At 50.6% G+C, this 23,477-nt stretch overlaps 2 protein-coding genes across 4 annotated transcripts; one reads left to right on the forward strand and one right to left on the reverse strand.

Moving 5' to 3' along the window:
* The first annotated feature begins 13 nt into the window (after positions 1–13).
* C25H16orf90 (chromosome 25 C16orf90 homolog) lies at positions 14–3,346 on the forward strand. The gene is made up of 3 exons (XM_051168107.1): positions 14–80; positions 1,876–2,295; positions 2,841–3,346. The coding sequence occupies exons 1-3, from the start codon at positions 14–16 to the stop codon at positions 2,996–2,998; spliced, it is 645 nt and encodes a 214-aa protein (XP_051024064.1). The 3' UTR covers positions 2,999–3,346.
* Positions 3,347–5,143: 1,797 nt separating this feature from the next.
* Positions 5,144–23,101, reverse strand: Naa60 (N-alpha-acetyltransferase 60, NatF catalytic subunit). 3 transcript variants are annotated; one of them, XM_051167576.1, is made up of 7 exons: positions 22,937–23,101; positions 14,116–14,231; positions 11,393–11,522; positions 8,760–8,856; positions 7,866–8,101; positions 6,590–6,936; positions 5,144–5,424 (listed from the first exon to the last, which is right to left on the reverse strand). In XM_051167576.1, exons 2-6 carry the CDS (start codon positions 14,223–14,225, stop codon positions 6,781–6,783), a joined length of 729 nt encoding a protein of 242 aa, XP_051023533.1. In that variant the 5' UTR covers positions 14,226–14,231; positions 22,937–23,101; the 3' UTR covers positions 5,144–5,424; positions 6,590–6,780. The 3 variants fall into 3 exon arrangements, with proteins under 3 accessions (XP_051023533.1, XP_051023534.1, XP_051023535.1); XM_051167577.1 differs by lacking the exon at positions 22,937–23,101 and adding an exon at positions 22,672–22,918; XM_051167578.1 differs by lacking the exons at positions 14,116–14,231; positions 22,937–23,101 and adding an exon at positions 13,395–13,493.
* Between the last annotated feature and the right edge of the window lie 376 nt (positions 23,102–23,477).

Genomic DNA, 23,477 nt, shown 5'->3' on the forward strand with positions numbered 1-23,477 from the left:
GCGTAGTGCGCGCATGCGCACGACACAGACCAGCCAGCGGCGTTTCGCACCTTGCGAGCTGCACTGCGCCTTTGGCTCCGGTCCCGCTGTGGCTCTCATTTGCTTCACTTCTATATAGAGAGCACTATCACCTTATGTGGTTGAGTCTTCGTATTCGTAAAAGCGTAGCTAAACCCTGGAGTCGAAGCCGCCTAAAGTAGCCGGTAAATAACCGGAACGAAGATACACTATCTTGGGAGGATTACGCGAACTTTACCCGGAGGCATTTCGTGCACGCACAGTTGGTCTTCACGACAGGCGGGAAATGGGTGCCCAGACTCGCGTGCTGGAGGTTGTCCTGGAAACCCTGGTTAATTCTGATTCGGGCTGGTTTATCATACCCCAGCCCAGGCTGAGCAGGGACCGCTTCCTAGTGACTGCTACGCGAGTCTGGGACAACCGCGACAAATTTAAAAAAAAAAAAAAAAAAAGGGGGGGGGGGGGCTAGGGGAGAGAAGAGATGACCCAAGAAGGGTGGGCGAAGAGGAAGGCAAAGCCCCAAGCTGGGTAGATGCTGGACGTAAAGGTGGTGCCTTTGGCCTGGACATGGTGGTGCACACTAGCAGTAGGTGCTTAAGGATTTACAGTACGTGGAATATGGCCACACATTTGTGACTAGTGCATACGTTTTTTATGATTGGGTTGATTCCAAAGCAGTTGTTTTTATATTTCCACCAGCAAGACAAAAATTCCAGTTTGTCCACATAAACAGGAAAACAAACAAACAAACAAACAAACAAAAAACCCTGGCATTATCTATACAGTGCCTAACAACTTATGAGCAAATGGACAACTAGGTGTCACCCAGAAACACCTTCTCAGAGTGAGTCAGCTCTCTCCAGGTTTGTACTCCAAACCACAGATGAGGAAGCTGAGCCCCTAAAACCTCACCCCCAGGGAATGACTTTTCAGCATGCCAAAGCTAAACTTTTTTTTTGGGGGGGGTTGGTTTTTTTGTTTTGTTTTCTAGACAGGGTTTCTCTGTGTAGCCTTGGCTGTCCTGGACTTACTTTGTAGACCAGGCTGGCCTGGAACTCACAGTGAATCCACCAGTCTCTGCCTCCTGAGTGCTGGGATTAAAGGCGTGCGCCACCACGCCTAGCTAGCTAAACTTGTTTTATGTGCCTTGCTCTGAATCTGAGGACCGGTGAATTTACCCGAAGTGTCTGGCCCCTTTTCTTATGCTCCTCCCACCCTACTCCTGACCTGATACCATCCTTTCCCAAACTAAGGGGTCCAGGAAGACTAGAGTCTTTACTGTGACATCATAAGGACCAGTTGCCGTGGGAGACCCGCGGACCCACGCCCTTGGCACGGGAGAGCAGGCCTTGCTGCACACAAGGCCTGGCCACTACTCCTTCACCATACTGGCCCTCCATGGAAGCCTTGGTCTGTGCATTCTCTGAGCTTCAAATAAGAGAAGGTGCCTGGCTGCAGGGAGGAGCAGCAGCACAGATGCCACCCTGCCCCAACCTGAGCCCAGAGCTACTGGGGAGATCCCAGAGACATGCATGCTTGAGAAGGGAGTAACTCTGAATCTAGGCTGTAGGACTGGGCCAGTCACTTCCTCTTGTATCCACTGTACACTGTATAGTGGTGCCAGCACACTCTTTCTGGGGTGGAGGGCACAAAAAGCGCTTGCAGTGCTGAACAGGATCTTGGTGCCAAAGTCCTGGGCTGCTTAGGCCCCTCTGTTAGGGGAGCAGAGAGGAGTGATGGGAATAGACAAGAAGTGAGGCAGGATAGCCTGGGGGTGGAGCCTATCATGTGGGCTGCATTCTCTGCAGTTGCTGGGCCCACTGGCCACCACCCTCCTGCTCTCTCTCTCTCTTGCAGATGCAGTGAGCTGGGCTCCAGGTGGCCACAGCCACCCTGACACACCACCCAACATCTATGAAGGAGGTCTGGGGGCCCAGCAGCAGCAGCAGCAGCAACAGCAGCAACAGCAGCTGCAACAGCAGCAGCAGCAGCAGCAACAGCAGCAGCAGCAGGGCCCCGGTGCCCAGGGAAGCAAGCCCAAGAACTTCCGATTGCGTCACCTCCGGAGCCTGGCTCTCTACCTGCCAGGCTACATGCAGCCAGCTGGCCAATGTGGAGGCCACTGGTTAGGCCGGCTCATGGCTGGGAGCAGCCTGCCACTGCCTGAAGGCTCGGCGTGGCCCCTGGACCTGCCACAGGGGACCCCGGGTCCAGGTAACAGCCATTGCTCAGCCCTTCTGGAAGCCCAACTGCCCAGGGACATCCTGGGAAATAAAGGTGAGCTCTGTTAAGGCAGGACTGCAGTCATGAAGGAAAGGCTCAAGGGAACTCCAATAGGCCTTTTCCATTCCCTAGCCTTCTGCCAAGAATGAGAAAGGATGCATGGCCAGGACACACTAAAATAATGTCATGCTCCAGGGGCCAAGATCTCGTTTAATTTTTCGATCGGGTGCCCCACCACTGATTCAGAACATGGGTGTACACAATGGGTCCTGTGAACTCTCAGGAGTACAATGCAACTGGACCACAGCAAAAGCCAGTTGGGATAAGGTGTGAGGCAGAGGAGATCTGGGACTAAGAGTTCTGGGTTCCTACCTCACTCTGGGTTTTGATAGGCCTTGGCCAACTCTGTCAGTTCATTTCACAAGTGGAGGACTCATGATGCATCAGCTTGGCCCCACTGACATTTTTCTCACCCTCACTGGTTCTTTAGAAGAAATAGCACCAAGCCCTTCAACTGTCTGGAAGGTTATACCAGGGACTCCCAAGGTAGGGCTTCAGGCCAGGCCCCTCTGAGTGACTTCTCTTTCCTTTTTCCTCAGCTTCCGGTTCCGGCATGGATCCAGCCAAGGGTGTCCCCTCCCAGTCTGGTCCCCCTGAGGGCTTGGGACTCAGGCCCAAGAGGTCCTGGAGAGCCCTGGAGGAGACCATGTGTCCCTTGTGCAAGAGAACCCGCTCTGGGGCCTTGGAGAGGACATAAGGAGCCCAAGTGCCAGGGCTGGGGACAGCAGGGGAAGGATGGCCGAGGAGGAGGAGGAGGCCAGGGTTCCTGAGGAAGGGTTCAGTCCCAGCAGCGGCCCTCCCCACTGACATGGCCCCCATAGGTGCCCAGCACCAGACCTGGGCTAGTCTGGGGAAAGCATGAGGAGGGTGGGAGGAGGAAGTCCCATGGGAGGGACAGAAGAAATGGAAGCATGCCCATGCCCTTGCAGCCTGCCCAAACTCCGGTCAGCCACTTGGACCTGGGAGGCCAGGCTGAGCAGAGAATCGGGTTCCTGAGAGGCCAGGGAGTCCTCAGGTCTAATCTCAGTAAAAGCCAAGGCCTGCACCTTCCTGTCTGTCTGTCTGTAAGTCAATCCAGTCAACACAGCCTCAATCCCAGGAAGCTTTCCTTGGGGGTTACACGGAGTCAGGAGCCAGGTCCAGGAAAGTGTTGTGGGTGAGAAGCTGCTGAACATGACAGCTCAAGACAGCAAGCAGGGTCTCAATAGGCCTCACACAGGGCAAAAGGATGGAAGATAGGATTGCTGTAAAGAGGAAACCAGGAGGGGACCCATTAGGACTGGCATAGGTGTCCTCCCAGCTAGACGAGATTTGAGGTGCCTGGGTGTTGACCACCTCAGGTGTTGACATTTGGGACTGACTCAAGGCTCTTGTAGGCCCATTCTGTGTCCTGGAGGATGTTCTGTAGCCTCCCAATAATGGCAGGAGTCCCCTCTTCCAGGCCTGGACCACCTAAATTGTCTCCAGACAACACCCAACACCCTCCAGGGCAAGGCAGAGGCCCCTGCTGACCATGTGCCTGAATTCCTCTTGGAGTCTTCCCTAAGTTAATGTGGCAGTGGGAGACAGGAGGGTTGGGTGAGAGAGCTGTACAGTTGCCCCCTTGCACCAGGCCCTAACTCAAAGCTGAGAGCCAGCTGTCAGGCAGCTGGTTAAGGACCTTTAAGAAACAGCCCAGTTGCTGCTTTTAGCAGCAGGAGCCCTCACGAGTTCACAATCTCCCCCACCCCAGTCCCCCACCTCTCTACGACAGTTGCCTGCATGCTGAGCCACCAAGGATACAGCAAGCAAGCAAGCTCCCCACCCCACAACCCTGGCCCACAAGGGCAAAGCACGCAGTGTGAAGAGACAGGGTAAGACTAGTGAAGGTCTATTTATTTGTAATGAGACTACACACTACGATTTGTTCAACACTGGGCTGGACACTGCAGTAATTACGGGACAGAAGGGAGGGAGAAAGGTTGAGGCCTTTGAGTTGGATTTATGAGTGTCCAAGTCAGAACCTTTGGGAAGCCTCTTCCTTGACCACACAAGGCAGAAATGAAAATCACATGATCACCACTGACTGAAAAGGGAGAGGATGCGGGGCTGAGGCCTCAGTACACAACCGAAACCAATCAGGATACCAGCTACCTGCTGGCCAGTTCTGTTGAGGAAGAGGGATACTTTTCCTGCCTTGGCCTTCCTCTGTGAGGACCCTTCCCTCACTGAGGCTAGGCAGCCTTGATCTGGCTCTGGAGCCTGAGAGCCCTGAGCCAGGAGATGCTGAGGGAGATCCCCCTCAGTCTGGCACAGTGAGGGGCTGTGAGGATGCCCTGCAAGGGTTCCTGTAACACTGCAGCAATTCTGGGCAGAACCATTGACAACCAACATTTGGGGGCACAAGGGCGAGATGTATGCTGCAAGCACATTTCATGGTACTGACAAAGCCTCTGTCTCTGAGACTGAAGGCCCACAGGCGCCAACTGCCCCCTGCTGCAAAGGCCAGGTCCCATATAAGGTCCACAGCAGCAGAATGCCCAGTGTAGAACTGAGCCTCCTTCCGTCTGCATTTGGCCAGGCCTTGAAGTTTTAGCTTCTAGAAGGATGAGCACGGAAGGAACCCAGAAGCCAACAGCTACCTGTCCTTGGCCAAGCTCCCAGTGTAGGTCAGCTATGTGGAGCATGCCAGGATCCAACAGGCAGATGATCCTTCTGGACAGCAGGAAGCCACCATGGAATCTGGAGTTGTCCATCTGACTGTCTATGGAGAGGGCTGATTCCTGAAGCTTTAAGTTCCTGTGAAGGGCCAGCCCCACTCATGCTCTCCCCAGTCTCCAGCCTTTCGTGGAGAAGAGAGAACTGCTTCCACCGTCTTAGCTTCTTTAGGGCATTCCTATACAAAAACCTGACATTCTCTTTGCTGTGCCTCTTTATTCTAAGGTTGCTGTGTCTTCAAGGTCAAAGAAGTTGATAGTTTTCAGCAAAGTCCAGTCCATCTTGTAGGAAAGAGCTGAAGGAGCAGGAAGGAGGCAGGGGAAAGGCCTGGAACGCCCTTCCCCAGTCAATGTAGCCACACCTGCCAGGCCATTGGGTGGTGCCAGTGCTTAGAGGCGGGACAAGGGCTCCAGGTGGAAGGAGAGCCTGCAGGGGAGAGAGCAGGGCACATGAAGACACTGCAGGATGCTCACCCACCTCAACCATCAGGCCATTTGCCAAAACATGAACCCCTTTCCAGCACCTGTCTTAGTGATGGCCACGAGGCTCCCGTGGGACTTTACAAATACAAGCAACAGCCAGATTGCCACCTGAATGTTTATCAAGCCTCTAGGGGGATAGGCAATGGCATGGGTGCCGCAGCAACCCAGCCTCCGGCACTCAGCAACTAAAATGGTTGCATCCAAGCAGAGTCTTGTCTTGATTTACAAGCTGTCGGCATAGGAAGCCCACACGGGGCTCAGGAACACCACATGGAGATGCACTGGTGAGGGCGCTGGAGTGGGAGTGGAAGTCTGGAGAGAATTCTGAGAAGCAGCAGGCATGGACCAGAGATCACTGTGTGCCTCTTGTGAAGGGGAGTACCTAGGGCCTCAGGTAAGAGCTATGTGGTCTTTCTGTACCTTCCCAATGTTTGAGTTATGTAAATCCTCCATATTAACAACAAAAAAGAAAAAAATTTTGTTCAGGGCCTTGGGAGATGGAGCTGGCTCAGTGGTTAGGAGCATTTGCTGCTCTTTCCAGAGGACCTGGGTTTAGTTCCCAGCACCTACATGGCAAAACTACCTGTACCTCTAGTTCCAGAGGACCCAATGCCCTCAAATTCTCAAAAGAGATTTAAAAATATTTCTTCTTAAAAGAAAGCCACTTACGGCTGGAGAGATGACCATGTAAACACAAGGACCTGAGTTTGATCTCTAGCAACCATATAAGAAGCTGGGGAGACAGAGACAAGAGAAGCTCGGAGGCTCACTAGCCAGCCAGTCCAGTTACATCAGTGGGCTACAATTCCATGAGAAACCCTGTCTCCAAAGGAAGGTGGAGAAAAACTGAGGAGGATATCCTGTGTCGAGCTCTAGGTTCCACAAATGTACACATGTTTATGTACATGCACGCACACACGCACGCGCGCGCACACGCATGCACGCAGGGTCCAGGGAGCAAAATGAATTCTGGCAAGTGGTTTGAGGCCTTGGTCTCTTGCTCTTCAAAAGGCTTCTGGACCCGCTGTGAACTGCTCACAGGTGCCTTGCCTACAAACTTCTTGTTGCTGCAAGCACCAGGCTCCCTAGGTCCTACCATCTGTTCCTACCTGCTGACGACCGACCAGGCATACACTCTGCTCCTGAGCCAGCATAGCACCGGGCCTGCAGCTGGGGCAGGCTGATGGGCTGGCAGGTGGCCACCAGCTCTTCCAAAAGGACAGCAGAAGTCAGACAGACAGGAAAATAGGCTCCACAGAGTGCTGAGGACAGAGGCCTGGTGGAGGTTGCCCCAGTGGCGTTACATGGTACGGCTGTACTCGATGCCACCTTTGGTGGAGATGCTGGACCATGGCAGAAAGCTGCAGAGCAGGCTGTGGGCCTGCCGGTAGATCCTGTGTGGGATGGAGCAGGGGCTCAGGTTGGCAAGTGCTGAGCCCAGGTGCTGGATGTAGTCTGTGGGCTCTGTCAAGGAAGACACCCCACGTGCCCCACGTGCCCTTTCTGCATGCGGTGACCCACAGCACTGTACCCACATGGCATAACGCACTCAATTGGAGGCCAAGGGCCTATTAAACCCTAGAGAATACTAGGAAGGCTCATTAAATGGACCATCAATATAGGACAACCACCATAAGGCAATTAACAAAGACCAGGGCAGGATCTACAAGACAAGTGTTCCTAGCTCTCCAGAGGGACAGAGTTCACCCCAACAAGGAAATATTCCTGCAGCACTAACCCCTGGACGCCCATATGTGCCTGACTTCAAGTGAGCTAAGCCTGTGGAATTTTAGGTCATTTCTTGTTTTACTTCCCTCTAAAATGAATCATTTCTTCAAAAACACACACAGGCACAGATGGTCTATTCTGGGCTGTTACCCCGACTGCTGGGACATCTGGTTTCCTTCCCACCTAACAAAGACATTACTAGAGGAGAGAAGTGGGGTGGGTGGAATGCACCCTGGACCATGCAGCTCCCCGAGGAAGGTCTGGACTCGTGTGCTCTTTTGTCACTGCTTGCTTCCTTTTCTGTATCACAGGCTGCATGGGGTGAGGCTTGCATCTGCTGTGCTTACTGCTGACCCTAGAATAGGACATTTTCTATATTGCTTGAGTAGATCAATCAATTCTGGGCCCAAAGAGTTAAAACCTAAGCTTGCTGCTGGGCTGAAGGTGCCAAGGAGCGCCAGCTTTCCTAACATATGCAACCAATCAGGTGTACCCAACCTGCCCATACCATAGGCTAGTCAAGGAACAATGCTGCAAGCTAAGCCTGTGACTGTCACCTGAAGGTGGCCACAGTTCCAGCTACCTTTCTGGTTCTTCCAGCCCTCTAGCCTGGAAACCATGAAGCATTCTCCTGTTCCCTTCCAGCAGTAAAGGATATAAGATGGTCCAGGGAGGGTGGCCGCCATTGATGTAGAGGACATAGGTGAAGCCATCTTTGAGGACCCCTCGGATGGAGTAGTAATAGGGCAGATAGTGATGCTGCCTAAAGTCTCTGTTTTCGTAGAAGTTTATTGCTGTATTGTTGGTGGTGAGAACATGCAGGTAGATGGCTTTGCAGTGGTCCTGGGCGGTGGTGGAAATATGATCCTTTAAACTTTCTAGTAAAAGGGAACCTGAGGAAAGGAGATGAAGGTTTCCCAGAGCAGGGCCGTTAGGAGGACACAGAAGGAGCCATGGCTTCTGCAGAGTCTAAATGGCTATATGCCCAGATCTGAAACCAGCCCTGGTTACCTCCCACTGCCAAAGCCCCTAAGAGATCCTAGCCAGGCAGAGCCCAGGAACTGCATACTACTATGGGCCACAGCTGTATCCTGGAGGTGCTCTGGGTCCATTGAGGACACTTACCAACCTGTCAACAACAGGACATGCAAACCAGGATCCAGAGAGTGCGGGAAAGACAAGCTGGGGCTGAAAATAGGACTGCTACTCCCTGCTGTGTGGCAGAGTAAAGTGAGAGCCTGAGGACACAGTGTCTGATGAATGCTGGGAAGGGCTGTGTCTTCATTTGTTGTTCTTTTGAACTGAAAACACCTGCCCACACGCAGGACTATGCCTGGCAGCAGGAGAGCTATGGGAGGCCTATTCCCTCCTGAGGCTAGGAAGACAGGGATGACAGGGTTTGACCCCAAATAGGGACAAGGAAGAAGAGAATGAGGGGCCTCTCTGAGCTGAAGACCTCAGAAAAGATGCCTGACCTGGGGCAGGAGGTGTCACTGGTTGGGGCGGGGGGGGGGGGGGGGTGGTTTGAACCATGAGCTTTCTGCTTCTTACCTATGCCGTGTTTCCTGAATTCTTTCACCACTCCCAGACTTAAAATGTACGCAACTTGTGTATCCACAGAGAAGCTGGAGGCTAGAATATCTCCATCCTAAAGAGAAAGTTATAAAGTCAGGGCAACACTGGGTACACAGACTCCAAGCAGAGCCTACCTGGGCTCTGTGTGTCCGCTCTCCATATCCTGAAGCCACAAGGCAGGAAGGGGCAGAACAAAGAGAACAAAAGACGGCCCCCCCACCCCACCCCCCAACCGCCAGAACCAGGAGAGTTTAGGCGCTGAGGGCAGAATGCTGCTACAGTGAGACAGACACCTATGAGGAGGGACAGTGGACTGGTACTTTATGCCAGAATTGCACTGCAAACACATTTAAAAACTCTGCTGGCCAGGTACAGTAGCACACACCTATAATCCTAGCACTCAGGGAGGCAGAGGCAGGTGGATCTCTGCGAGTTCCAGGACATCCAGGGCTACACGGAGAAACCCTGTCTTGAAAATCCAAAACAAAACAAAAAGACAATGGCTGGGAGTGGGAATGTAGCTTAACAATAGAGTGCATGTCTGGCATACATAAGGCCATTGGTCTGATCCCAGCACCACACACACACACACACACACACACACACACACACACACAAAACCAGTAGGTTGTCAACAAGTAGTGACACAGCCACCATGATGTGGGATAGTAGACAAGTGAAAAGTTGTGTTACACTTATTTGTGTGTCGGGGTGAGCATGCATGTGCAGCATCGCTCAGAAGATAACTTTGAAAGCTGGTTCCCTCGCTCCTCCATGGAGTGCTGGGAACTGAACTCAGACTGTCAGGTGTACTGCTGAACCATCTTGTCAGTTCAAGTACAAAGCTGTAAAGGTTTATAGAGAAAACCATGCTGTCCCTAGTTACCACGATGAGCCGTTTAGACGGCTATCCACTCTGCTCTGCTGTCAGTGCTGGGCAGAGCTGCACACTGCAATGTATATAGCATGGTTCTCCATGGCTATCTTGATTTGGACAAAAATGCCTCATGAGAGAGTCATGACTCTGGCCATGGGGTTCTCACGTTATTCTAACCTCTTAAGAAAAAGAAAGATTGGCCATGTGTAAGGTTTTCCCTTCCAAGAAAGGATGCTGGGAGACTTGGATCTTCTGCTTCCCATGCACTAAGATAGCTAGCACCCCCTTCTACAGTGAGCCTGGACACAGCAAACGTGGGGAGGGGAGAAACTCACGGCTCCAGTTAACAGAAACCCTGGCTAATGATGCTGGCCAAAAAGCTAGGCAGAGAAGGGGCCCCAAGTCTGTGGAAAGGGTAAACACAGTCAAGAGAGCATCGGGCAGTGCGCATGGTGGAAGTAGACAATCACTAGGAAAAAGTCCCAGGGAAGGATCATGAAGAAACAAGGCACAAGGTGGTGAAACAGCACCCAGCACAAAGAGGAAGATCCAAAGGGCATTGGCCCTGGCTCTCTATCTTAGCAATGATCAGCGTGAGGCACTGGCTCAGGAGGAGACTGGGCTAGACAAAACCCAAACAAGCAACGTGCTAAGATATGGGTGTGTGCACAGTGGGGCAGCCTTCAGTGGGCGTTTCTTCTTCCTCTGGGAATGGGACTCAGGCCTCCTGCATATTAGGCAAGCACTCTGCCCCCAAGCTGCAGTTCCAATCTCACTTCCCTCAAGCAAGGCTGGGTGTGGGGTGCACATCTTGGATTCCAGCACTTGAGTGGCAGAGGCAGGCAGATCTGAATTTCAGGCCAGCTAATACACAGTAAAACCCTGTCGATAGATAGATAGATAAATAGATAGATAGACAGACAGATAAATGGAAGAAAGAAAGGAAAAGAAAAAGAAACAGGAAGCAACCTCAAGCCAAACAAAACAATTTACTGGTTGACAGGACTTCCTTTCCTTACTGTGGTAAATACTGTGTCATCAAGATTTCCAGGAGACTCCTTGCTGTAACCAACCACACAGAACACAGGTGTGCAGCTGTGCTCTTTCAGCCTGCACTTAAAGCACTTGCCCAAATCCCTGAGGGGTCTGAGGTAGATAAGTCTTTGAACGGTCCATAAAATTGGGTAAAGAGATACATTTTCACTAATTCCTAACCGAAACCTGCCATTTCCCTCCACAAAGTACAGCAATATTGGATCTTCTGTGACAGTGCCAACAGCACAAAGCACAGGCATCCTCATGTCACACAACACATGGCCATCCTTATTAAACCCACTAGTAGGCCCCATTCGTTATTCACACTATTCCATGAACGGAAGTGCATGCCACTGAGCTGGAGGAACGGCCTAGCAGTTAGGAACATGCACTGCTCTTCTCACAACCATTTATGACTCTAGTGTCAGGCAAGTCATCTTTGGGTTTTGTGAGTATATACCTCCATATAGGCATACACACAATAATGATAATAATAAATAATCCTTAGGAAAAAAGCCCATGCATTTACACCTACACACAGAGAAACCAACTGGATACGAATGTCGTTTGCTACCGAGTCCTCAGGTCACATGCTGCTGAGACCCCAGCAAGAGCTGGCAATGTGACCCACGTGACCCCCACTGCACCATCCCATGTCAGCCGCCACAAGGGCCACGGCACTGCAGCGCAGACATACCTCTTTATGTATTTTGGTCCTATTCTTGATTTCAGCTACTATCATTCCCACAATGGCACCTCTGTAGGTTGCAGCAAGTGAGAAGAACTTCTTGTTGGACGTGATGTCACGATACCATGAGTCTGGGTACCTGAGGGAGAGAGCACACTCCAAGTGAGTCCTGGGGACCCTTCCTGCACTTACAGTCTCTAGGAGCCTCACAGCTATCTTCTCAAAGAAGCCATGTGTCCACTTGTAAACTTTTTACAAAAGATGCAGGAAAGGAGGAAAAACCTCCCATGAAACTGTCTCCATAGAATAGGTCCTGGAGGGACAGCACAAGGCAGCCTGCTCCTCGGTGCGAGCCAGGACCTCAGGGCCCTCAGTGTCCCATCAACACCTGGGCGGTCGATGACAAATTCTGTGACGGCTAGTGAGTACTTACAGACAAGCCTCAAAACCTGAGTTCAATACCCAGGACCAAAATGGTGGACGGGGAGAACTGACCATGCAAATGGTCCTCCCTGAGACTTTATGGCACTGAAGACTAGACAAGGTGAGTCAAGGCAGAGCCAAAGGTCACAGGTATGTACACTAGGGGTTACAGTACCTTTCTAGACACTGGTAGGGACATACATGACTAAGTGATGGCACTTGAGGGATACATGGGCCTAAAGCTCAATGTGGGTCCCAACAAGCCCAGCCAGTCCTCTACAAGGCCTCTTTTCTGCACTTACTGACACTCTTATTTCCTGGCGTTACTTTTCAGTAGCGGGATTCTAACTTGAAGGATAGCTTATGTTTCATCATATTAAGCACAGTTAGCCCACATCCCTAAGGAGCTGGCAATTTATATCTCAACAGAGATGCACAGGGGTTGGGGAAATGTCCTGCTGGCGCAGAGTAACAAGGATAAGGCTAGGACTCATGAAATACCCATGACTCAAAGGACCTTGCTTAGCTTAATGTTGCAGTTTGTGCCTGTTTTTCTTACCAAAACAAAACTGTTTTTCATATCATACAATAATTTAGAAATAAGGCCAAGTAAAAACAAAGGAACCCACAGGTACTGATAATCCACTCCACCTCAAACTGCTGAAAGTATTTAGTTTTGTAGCACTTTGGGGCTAGTAAATGATGCTTCCCACAGAGAAGGTGCAGAAGAGAGACACAGAGCTGCTGCTTGTTTCTCATTCTAAGATGAGCCACGCAATTTAGAATTATTCTACTCCAGTATGGACCACAGAAACCACAGAACCCTTTTCCTCTGAGGCCAATCTGATTTTCTGTGTACGAAGCAGAGGTCTCTGTCCCGTCTTGTCTCACAGTAGATCTGACACCACTGATTAGCTTGATTAGAACGAGACGAGCCCTTGAGATTAACAATACATTTCTGGAGCCGGGCGTGGTGGCGCACGCCTTTAATCCCAGCACTCGGGAGGCAGAGGCAGGCGGATCGCTGTGAGTTCAAGACCAGCCTGGTCTACAAAGTGAGTCCAGGATGGCCAAGGCTACACAGAGAAACCCTGTCTCGAAAAACCAAAAAAAAAAAAAAAAAAAAAAAAGAACAATACATTTCTGGGTGTGTCTGTGAAGGCACTGTCAAGAGTCAGATTCTGCACTGGGCTTGGGTGGAGGAAGTTGGTCACTGAGGGCATGTCCTTAGGGGGAATAGCTCGCTGGTGGCCTTCTCTGTTAACCACTCTCTTCTACTCCTTGTCCACTGTAATGTGCGCTGCCCCTTCAAACCTTCTCTGCCACATGTCCTGAAACCTCTGAAGGGGAAAATAAACCTTGTCATACACAGGTTGTTTCTGCCAGGTGTTTTGGTCACAGCAATGACAAAACTAACACAATCCTCATTCCAGAAGGGTCCTACCAATGCCTAGAAAGAGGGAGCCTGAGCAGACAGGCCTCACTGTGTCCTCGCCTTCAACCCACAGTAGATAATATTCTCTGCCTAATAATCTCTATACGGCAGTCCACGCTTCATTGAACCTAAGCACAGAAATGGAGAATTCACCATGGGTGTTCTGATCCACCCTTAATCTGAAGGCTTCCATGACACACAGTATGGTCTCTTCTCCTGGTGGCCTATCTTCTGCTAAAGTAGTGTTGGCAATGGTTCTCATGAAGGGTGGGCGGGTCCTCGCCCTGCCTGTACAGCACACAGAGGCTTTTAGCCCATGCTTGTTTTGAAATGAAGGAGCAATAGGATAGCGCATGGCTCTCTAGTCTGCTTTCACTTAGTACTTGGGAAAAGAAAGAGGGCGGAAGGGAAGAAACGTTGTCAGGAAATAAAGTTAACAGATTTTTGTTCCTGGACAACTAATAACCCCCTTTAAAGACAGGGTCTCTCCCACACAGCCCAAGCTGGCTTCAAACTGACTCTGTATGTCCTGACCCTTTCCTGCTCTGCCTCCTGAATTCCAGCCCCAGGCCTATGCCGCCACAGCAGCCACACTGCGTTTCTACACATACATATGCTAGCACGTCTAACCGACTTCTTACATGAAGCTGCTCCTAAACTCGCATAGGACAGGTAGCGCTGGGCACCTCCCTGAGTGAACTATCTCAGCAGAGCCTCGAGGAGAGGAAGGTGAGAAGCAGACAAGCACGAGGCCTGCTGTGCACTGCTGAGCTGGCCAACTTTACACAGCAAGTCTGGCCCACTATGGTCTTGTCAGGGCCGCTGCTGCCAGTCTGAGGACGTGCAGCCCTGTGCGTCCCAGCCCAGCACTCACTCAATGGGGAACCAGTCGCCACACAGTTGCTTCACAGCGTCTATGTCATCGTGGCAGAGGAGGCGCAGGCTGACCTCGCTGAGGGCGCTGGAGGGCACCACTTCTGTCATTCACACCTGCAGGGAGAGGAGACAGCGTGACTGGGAGGCTTGCTTACCTGTTCCTCCTCTAAACTGCCGCAGGAGGTGGGTGAGGTGGGAGACTGCTGAGAGCCTCCCATGGCGCAGAAAGCACTCTTGGGGTTGCAGATGGCAAGAGCTGACTACCTCGGGGCTGTACCTCTCTCTTCTCCGCCTGAGCAGCACCCCACCCTTCAGCTTTCCCCCAGGAGTGACCACAGCTCCTGCCTGGATGGTCTTCTATCTCTTCACTGTCATTCCTTCACCTACAGAGGCAAAATGGTCCCAAGTCTGACTCTGGCTCGGTGTCAAAGAGAGCCCTGGGCTCAGCAGACCCCTTCCAGCAGCCTGGTGGATGCGGGGGAGGGCAGGCCATGTACTGTTTCTCCTCCTGAGAATAACCAGATGCTAATGACCATAAGGGAAGGGTAGGCTGAAGATCACAAACATGGCCTCAGGCACACCAGGCAAACATACTACCACCAAGCTATGCTGCCAGCCCTGCTTTTGTTAAGATTTATTTATTTATTACATATAGAGTGTTCTGCCTGCATGTACACCTGCACACCAGAAAAGGAAACCAGATCTCATGATAGATGGTTGTGAGCCACCATGTGATTGCTGGGAATTGAACTCAAGACCTCTGCAAGAGCAGACGGTGCTCTTAACTGCTGAGCCATCTTCCCAGGCCTGTTTTTGTTTGAGACTTGTCTCCCTAAGTTGTCCAGGCTGGCCTGGAACTCACTCTGTAGGCTAGGCCTGTGGAAGTCAAATGCTGAACTCTTCCAAAAGGGAAAACACCATTATTTTCAGCAGGTAATTCAAAAGAAAAGAACTATACACTTATCCTATTTTTCTAGAAGGAACTGTGCAGTTAATCTCCCATGGCTAAGAAGGAGGACTTTTTTACACAACAACCACCCGGTGAAAGTTGCCAGACTCAGAGTCGCCACTGTGGAAGCTCAAGAGGAAATCTCCAAGTGCAGCAAGACTCCTGGAGGAATTTGGAGGAGGCAAAGGCTGCTGAGGCACAGGTAAAAGACACAGACACACCCATGACTTAGCTTGTGCAAACAAGGAGACCCCACACCATTGGGCCAAGCTCTCCAGTGTCCTGTGCCTCCAGTGTGACCGGTGGGTATGGCCCAAACTTTTGGAGTTTCTTCTGAAAATCCTGGGTCTGAACCTAACTACAGCTTTAAAACCCAACTCCCTGGGTGGTGGACACAGAGCAAGAAGGGAAGTGACAGCCAACAGACAGACATGTCAATCACATTAAAGATATCAACGTAAATGAGAGAAAAAAAGAAACAAAACAACAACAACAAAAAAAAACCAAATGAAGAGAGACTAGGAGATCTAGAACCAAATGTAATGCCTCAACCTGCTCCATAAAAATGAAAATCAAGACACGTAGTGAACCTAACACAGGTATAGGAAAGCATTAGGAAACCGCTGTTAACTCTTAGGTGAGGTCCTCTCTCACAGGACAAGGTCTTCTTCAGGAGACACAGCTGAAACATTTCAGACTGAGGTATCCTGATTTCTACCTTAAATGTTGTAGGAGAACCACAGCAATCCTGAGGCGAGCTTTGTAGCCCTGGGCTTCAAGGTAGTTGTGTGCCTCGGTTTCCCTATCATGATTTCAGGAAGATTCTAAAATCTCTCCCAGACACAAGCTGGAAACATCTGCAAGATCTTTCTCCTGGCCTAGGCACACTGCTCTGACATTTGTCAACAGCATCTTTCATGCAAACTCCTCTCTGACAGGCTGTGAGCACCATGTGTGCCCCCTCCTTCAGTACTACCTGCAACAGGCCTGGCCCTGCTGCGATGCACCTCCACACAGCTGCTGCCTCCTGCCTTCCCCACATCTCGCTCCTACTCACCGTGCCCAGTTTCTGCCTTGCTTGTGTGAGAATGACCCCACTGCCTCGTTGCCTCCTTGGCTCAGGAAACCTCTCCTCAGACTCCCTGCTGCTCCGTGCTCAGGCCAACACTTCCTCAGACCCTTATCTTTCTTCCCTCTACAGCAGAGGCCGGTGTCATCATAGGCCTTCCTCCAAGCAAAGCACGAGGCAAGATTCCTCAAAGCTCCCTGACGTGTGAGGCAGGAATCATAGGCCCAAAGGCCTATGTAAGATTCCATGGACACAGGGTTTACTGGTTTGAACAGTGAACAGAAGTGAATTTAAGGAAATTCTTTCCTTGAGGAAAAACAGAGAAAAGGGAATACACTAGTGATTGCTAAAGGCCACTGTCTAGTACATCGGTAATATGGGCTCAGGGCCTAAGTGGAGGGTGAAGGAAGCAACAAATACTATTCACAGCTCGTTTGTTCAAATGAGCAGCTGCCTGTGTGTGAGAAGCCATCGCCATGGCTGCCTGTGCTGCTCCCAAAACTGCAGAGTAGAAAAATGAGTAATTTTCAGAGTGACAAGAAAACACCCATCTCTCTATTTCCAAACGGCACCCCGCTTAACACGCAAGTCTCTGTGTTCTATAGGGAGCCTGGACCATATACATTGAGTGCATATGATTTGAGACACATCTCTCCAAACCCGAAATAATGATACAGGAGGATTCCACCTGTAGGAGATTCTAGAATTGGCTAAAAAAAAATTTAACGATACTAGCAATTAAAAATGGTTATGGCCAGGAGCGGTGGCACATGCCTGAATCCCAGCACTTGGGAGGCAGAGGCAGGCGGACCTCTGTGAGTTCAATGCCAGCCTGGACTACAAAGCAAGTCCAGGACTGCCAAGGCTACACAGAGAAATCCTGTTTTGGGGGGAAAAAAAGCAAAACAAAAAGTGGTTATGGAGGAGGGGCTGGAGAGAGCTGTTAAACCATGCAGAGTGAAGGCTGAGCATGTGCCTCAGCCAGTAGAATGCCTACCAATCAAGTACAAAGTCTTGGGTTCAATCGTGAACACTGTAGGAGCCAGGCCTGGTGGTGCACACTAACAGTAATCATAACATTCACAGCCTCCAGGAGGGGCAGGCAGGAGAATCAAGTGTTCAAGCTCAGTGGCTTGTTTGGATGGAGGCCACAAAGAACAGGCTGCTGGGATCAGAGCAGGCGCTGCCAGGCAGGGTAAGTGAGCTCAGAATGAAATTCCTAATTCAACTCAGTGAAAGGGTTGTGAAAACAAAACAACAAAACTACCTACAGAGAATACTAGATTTCAAAAGGTGGGAATAAAAAAATAGTAAAACACTGCTGAGAGTGGTGGCTCATACCTAGACTCCCAGCATTCAGGTGGCTGAGGCAGAAGGACGATGAGTTCAAGACCAGCCTGAGCTATACTTCACCACCCTGTTTCAAAATCAAAGACAAGAACCCAGCAGCTGGGCTAGAGACAAAGGCTCAGAAGTTCAAGGTCATCCTCAGTGGCAGAAAAAGTCTGAGCAGTCTTTCTGAGACAAACAAAAACACAGGAAAGTATCTGCTCGGCACACGACTTCCTGTAGGGTTCATCCCGCCCAAGAACCCTTTTGGTGCTGCACAGAGAACACCTACCAGAAGCCCTTGTGCTGGTGAGGACAGGAGAAGAACGGAAACCTGGCCGCCCAAGGAAAGAACACGAAGACAGAGGTATCTGGTTTCAGCACCTCACGTGTGCCCTTCCTGCAGCAGGCAGCCCTGCCGCTTCTTCAGTCTTTCCGTCTCTCGTGGGGTTGTTTTTCAAGTGTTTTATCTTCCCTCTATTGTTTCCACTTGCTTTCCTCCAGAATGTAATATACATTTTATATATTATATAAGTGTTATTACATTTTGCATAAATTACCACTTGGTCATAAGCTCAACTTGTTGTTTTGGCATTTGTGATCACACCTAGGCCTGAGGCACCCTACCTGTCCATTCTACCACTGTGCAGCAGCAGCAGCAGCAGCAGCAGACCTTACCTAAAGGGTAATCACACTCCTGTCTAAATTTCCCTCAACAATCATGGCAGATGTTTATGTCCTCTGTTCCACACTGTCATACTATTTGAGTCTTCCGCAATGAGCTTGGGCTATTTTATTATCAAAAATAAAGACTGAGTGTAAAAATTCTGAACACATTTTTATATTGAGATAATCTCATGGATTGTTTTAATTAATAATGACAAGGAAATCTGACAGTGTCCTCAAATTATGAGTAGAATCAATACCCACTAAGTGCTAAAACATTCCGAGAGCTGACTTGTATGTCTGCAGACCTCTGCAAGGTATCTGTGCACCGATGCTGGAAATAACTGTTCTAAACAGACTGAAGTTGTACAGAGGCCACAGGGAGGCACCTGGAGGTGGCTGCTGAGCGGCCTTGCAAAAACATCTTCAAGGGTTCCTGTGTAAGTAGCAAAGAACCAACCCTAGTGCTTAGACAAAATCCACAATTAGAAACCTTTGCAAGTCTTAAGGTAACCATTTCATAAAAGGCTTAAAAAAAAAGAAAAAAAGAAATCCTCATTTTAGAAGGAGAAGGAAGCTCTTCCACTACTCATGAAAAATGCATGGGCTGCAGACACAGCTCAGTGCTGAAGCATTCGCCTAGTGTGCACAAGGCCCCAGGTTCAATCCTTACCACTGCAAAAGACAAAAAGAAAACAAGCGCAGGGGCTGGAGAGTTGCCTCACTCATCAGGAACGCTTCCTGGCCTTCCAGGGGATCCAGGATCCGTTCCCAGCATCCACACTGGCTCACAACCACCCTCACTTAAGTCCAGTTCCAGGGACCCAATGCCTTCTTCTAACCTCTGCTGGCACTGCACACATGGTACACATATACACACTCAGACACACACACAAAACATTTTTTTTAAAGAAAAAATACAGCAGAAGGAAGAATTAAAAATCCTGTCCTCATCCCACCCTCATACAACTGTTACTGGTTTCTTGCAGGGTCTATGAGGGAAACGACTTGACTTTACATAAGGAGGGGTGTGTTGTCTGCTAAGCAGACTGCGCTTATTTGCTAGGCAGAGCAGTTTTTATACACACACCAGTGAGAGGTTAAAAGGAGAGGCCAGAGGATAAGCCAAGTAATCTGAAACTCAGGGCAGGAGAGCAGCAGCAGCAAGACCACAAACAGGTTACAACTGCAGTTCCAGTTGCATCTTTCAAAGAGACATTAAGTGTGCGCAGCCCTCCACAGCACTTTGTGAATGCCAAGGGAATGACAGAAACTCTTTTCCAGAAAAGACTCCCCTTTTGGTACTTAAGGGAAAAAAAAATTATCACCCACCTATTTCTAAGCCTTTGTGCCCAAATTAACCCCATTTCAGAAACAAAGGGGAAAAATGTCTTTCTGAGTTGCTAGCCCACTCTGTGCTGGTCAGGCCAGCGTCAAACCCTTGAAAGGAGGGAGGGAAAGCATTCATTGTTATCTGCTGACATGTATGTCTGCACTCCGCTGGAACTGGAATTACAGATGATTGTGTGAGTTGTGGGTGGGCACCCCAAATCCAATGGGGTCCTCTGCAAGAACAGCAAGCACTCTTAACTACTGAGCCACATCTCCAGGCCCTACCCCCCAACAGCAAGCTCTCGGACTTTCAGCCTGAGCCTGGAGAGCATTGGGATTACAGGCATGAGGCATCACACCAGCTTCATTTTATTTATTTTAAAGAGTTGTTATTGTGCGTGGGGCTGCATGTGTTCCCGCACACTCACCGATGCTCAGGTCCCCTGGAGCTGGAGTTTTAGGTGGCTGCAAGCAGCCGGTGTAGATGAGGAAGGGTTCCAAGTCCCCTGCAGCATTCCTAACTGCAAGCCATCTTCATCCTTTCCTGGTTTGTTTTGTTTTTGTTGTGTTTTTGGCAACAGTAACTATTCCACAAAAGTAAATAAATAAATAAATAGATATAACCTGGGAGCTTTGAAAACAAGCTTATTGGCTTGTGATAGGGCCTTGTTATGTAACCCATGTTTACTTGAAAATTCATTATGTATCTCAGGCTGGCTTCAGACTTGTGACAATCCTCCTGCTTCGACATCGAATGCTGCGATTGGAAGTGTGTGCCATTATGGCCTAAAAACAGGTGTTTAAAGTATCAAAGCACATTTCACCTTCTTATGGAAACAAGGGCAACACGGGCTGTCTCCATTCTTTGTTCTTAAGTCTCTGTCCACAACCACCTCCTCTTCCTTGGAACTCTGAATCTGTGCTTTGGCATTTATTTCTAGCACCAGTGCTCAAAATGCCATGCTATTCCTAGGGTGCTGGGTTTAAAAGGCAACGCTAAGAGGCTATTCTCAGATAAAATAGATAGTCGTCTACTTATAATTTGAAGAAACATTTGAAAATTTCTATGTTGTAATATGATTGAGTCTTTTCTTATTTTTTTTCTCCCCCCTGAGACAAGGTCTCTCTATGTAGCCCTCACTGTCCTGGAACTCACTGTGTAGACCTGGCTGGCCTTGAACTCACAGAGGCCCACCAGCCTCTGCCCCTCAAATCCTGGGATCAAGATGTGTACCACATACACCCTGAGCAACCCCTTGGAGCTCAGAGAAGAGAATAATCTCCCATATATTTGTCTTTGCCATGTAAACACACGGGCCAAGCAGTAGTGTGAGTTATCCAGGCTTCAGACAGACCCCCAGCTCTCCAGCCAGCCTCTATCAGTGCCCGTGTTGAGAAGAACGGTGTACAGGAAAGGAAGGCTGCCCTGAAGTTACCACCAAGGCTACTTCCAACCATTTGCTGAACTGAGCTGGACACAGCCCCAGCACCTCCAGCACCAGCCTGCAGACTAGCATTGTGCTGGGACGCACTTCACCCTGCACAAGCAGGCCATTCCTCAGTCCTGCCTGCTGCAGAGGATGGACCAGGGCGGCAAAACTCTTCCAGGAGACGGTGGAGATACGATACAGATATGGAGGAGCCACCACGGATGAGAAGCACCCTGAGAAGCAGCATGCTCAACTCAAGTACACGGGACGTCTGTCTTATTTGGACAGAGCAGATACACTCCGTGCCTGGAGCTAAAGTCCCAAGATTCCCATTTCTACCCTCCCCTGTAACGTCTATTAGGACTCTACCCACCTGAGCCACTCCTTACGCTGCACTGACGTACACTGAGGCACCAACAGCATCTAGTCCTTAGCACTCCCTGGTCACTGAGGACCGCTGCTTCCTGGTCTTGGTTCAGGGCTATCTTAGATCCCTCAGATCTGGCATCCAGAAATCTTCCCTTCTGGTCAGAAGCATGTTGTTGCTATGCAACTTGGCTAAGTCAAATCTAAAGATACTCTCCACACTGTGTGTGGGTGTGGGCGGTAAAACAGTGACAAAGTCCCTTCAAGTTACAACTGAAAGAGGCTAAAGACAGCAAAGACAGGACACACATAGACTTTATTTATGCTGGTGCTGGTGTGTTGACACCAGACCAACCTGATTCTGACGAGTTTTAACAATTTCCATAGAAACCCAGCCCAGGAAGCCTGATGTGCTGCTGTCTGGGTCCGTGAGATGAAAGTCTAGCAACCCACAACCTGTTGCAGGAGCCAGAACGTCCCCACTCTCAAGGGGCTCACGTCCTGCATACTACCCTCTGTGTTTACAACCCCCTAAGAGGAGGTGTGGACAATACGGTCATGACGACTGCACCACTTTAGAATGATGCTGTCAGACTCCTCTAGCCTTGAATCCTAGCTGTACTAACTGAGCAGTCACTGCTGGGTGGTGTGTGTGTGTGTGTGTGTGTGTGTGTGTGTGTGTGTCCCAGAACCTCCTCTTTCTGACACTGAAGCCAGTAGCACAGTTACAGACTTCTAAAACTTTCCTCCCATGTCACATGGTTGTGTGGACTCAAGTATTTGCTAGGTGATTTCCTGCTGCGTCGGACAGGCACTAATTCCGGTGGTTTATGTCTTCAGTGCTTTGACAAAGGAAAACCTCTGTAATTGGCAACCTTCTTTCTTGAATAGCACTCAGGCCACCCAGTGAGCCACACTGTCAGGCTGTTATTCTTTCAAGACCAAAAGGTGACAAGAATGACCCAAAAGCACATGCTCAAGGACTTGGCAGAGTTAAGAGATCAATAAAGCAGCCAAAGTTTATGTTTGTTGCGGCCTGTGCTCCCCAAGCCTTGGGTTTTGACACCAGCGAGGCAGGCAGACATTTGCTGGAGGTCAGGAAAGGCTCAGAGTACCCTCTCCACAACCCCGGCCCAATTTTCTCAGGAGAAAACAACCCTCTTCTCCTTGACAAGTGTTTTTTCTTTTTTTTTTTTTTTTCCAACTTAGAAGAAAGAAGCCAGAGTTGATTATGGAGGTTCAGCTTAGCTTCCATTTGCTGCAATACCAAAAGTACTTCTGGAATGAGAAGACGCAGAGGGACCCAAAGCAGGGTCCTCTGCTTTCACGAGTTCAGACAAGTCGGCAGGTACCACCAGTGCAACAAGTTCCCAAAGAGAAGCTGGAGCTACAAGACATGACTAGACCCCTCACCTCCAGCAAACCCAGAGGATGCCGCCTTCCTGGCTCCCAATTCCTGCGATCACTGGCTGAGGGTCCCCGGAAAAGCTAACTCCCGACGCTCCACCGCCGCCACGGAAACCAACTGGGCGCCACGAAGCGCAGTCTCGCAGGGGTGGAAAAACGGACGCGCTCTCCCGGAAACCCGGCCTCCCACGGCCGGCGAGTGCCGTCGGGGTCGCGACTGAGACCTCCCCACCACCCCGACTTGTGCCCGCCGAGGCCCTGGCTACCTCACCTCGGATGGGAGCCAGCGGCAGCGGACGGCGTCGCAGGGCTCAGCGCATCCTGGGGTAGCCGGGAAGCCGGACAAGGGACTGCGAGGGCTCTCCCGCGACGGGTTATGTAACCGGCAGGGGCCGCAGCCGGGACAGACAAGGCCGCCCCGCGGCGCTTCCGCCTCTCGTGCACTGCGGGCGGCGCAGCCCGGAAGATTATTGGCCGCTGCGCCAAGTGGCACCGCCCTCCCTGACGACGATGCCACCATCTTGGGAGCGGGCAAGCCTCCCCTAAAGCTGCCCGCACCCGCGGCGGAAGCTCAAGACCGCTGCTAGCCGCTGGGCCGCCCTAGCGTGCGTGCGCGGACGCCGGCGGCAGGCCCCGGTTTCTGCGCTTTTCCGCGATCAGGGGAGCCAAGAGGCCTCGCAGGCCCTAAGACGCACCGTCCGCCGCTGGCCTGCTTTTCCCCGCTGAGGTTAGTAGCCGCCCGCGCTGGCGATTGCTGGAAGCCCTGACTCAATGACACCGCCCCGCGCTCGCGCTGAGGGCCTCAGAAGAGT

Source organism: Acomys russatus, chromosome 25 (genome assembly GCF_903995435.1).
Source record: "Acomys russatus chromosome 25, mAcoRus1.1, whole genome shotgun sequence".
Classification (NCBI taxonomy): Eukaryota; Metazoa; Chordata; class Mammalia; order Rodentia; family Muridae; genus Acomys; species Acomys russatus.

What these genes read in the sequence shown, in the direction of transcription:
- C25H16orf90 (XM_051168107.1), top strand. Translation starts at nt 14, where the DNA reads ATGCGCACGACACAGACCAGCCAGCGGCGTTTCGCACCTTGCGAGCTG. An exon ending in GCACTGCGCCTTTGGCTCCG is followed by an intron (nt 81 to 1,875) that starts GTCCCGCTGTGG and finishes TCTCTCTTGCAG; the next exon opens with ATGCAGTGAGCTGGGCTCCA. An exon ending in GGACATCCTGGGAAATAAAG is followed by an intron (nt 2,296 to 2,840) that starts GTGAGCTCTGTT and finishes CTTTTTCCTCAG; the next exon opens with CTTCCGGTTCCGGCATGGAT.
- Naa60 (XM_051167576.1), bottom strand. Translation starts at nt 14,225, where the DNA reads ATGACAGAAGTGGTGCCCTCCAGCGCCCTCAGCGAGGTCAGCCTGCGC. An exon ending in GGCGACTGGTTCCCCATTGA is followed by an intron (nt 11,523 to 14,115) that starts GTGAGTGCTGGG and finishes TCTCTCCCTCAG; the next exon opens with GTACCCAGACTCATGGTATC. An exon ending in ATTCAGGAAACACGGCATAG is followed by an intron (nt 8,102 to 8,759) that starts GTAAGAAGCAGA and finishes TCCTTTCCTCAG; the next exon opens with GTTCCCTTTTACTAGAAAGT.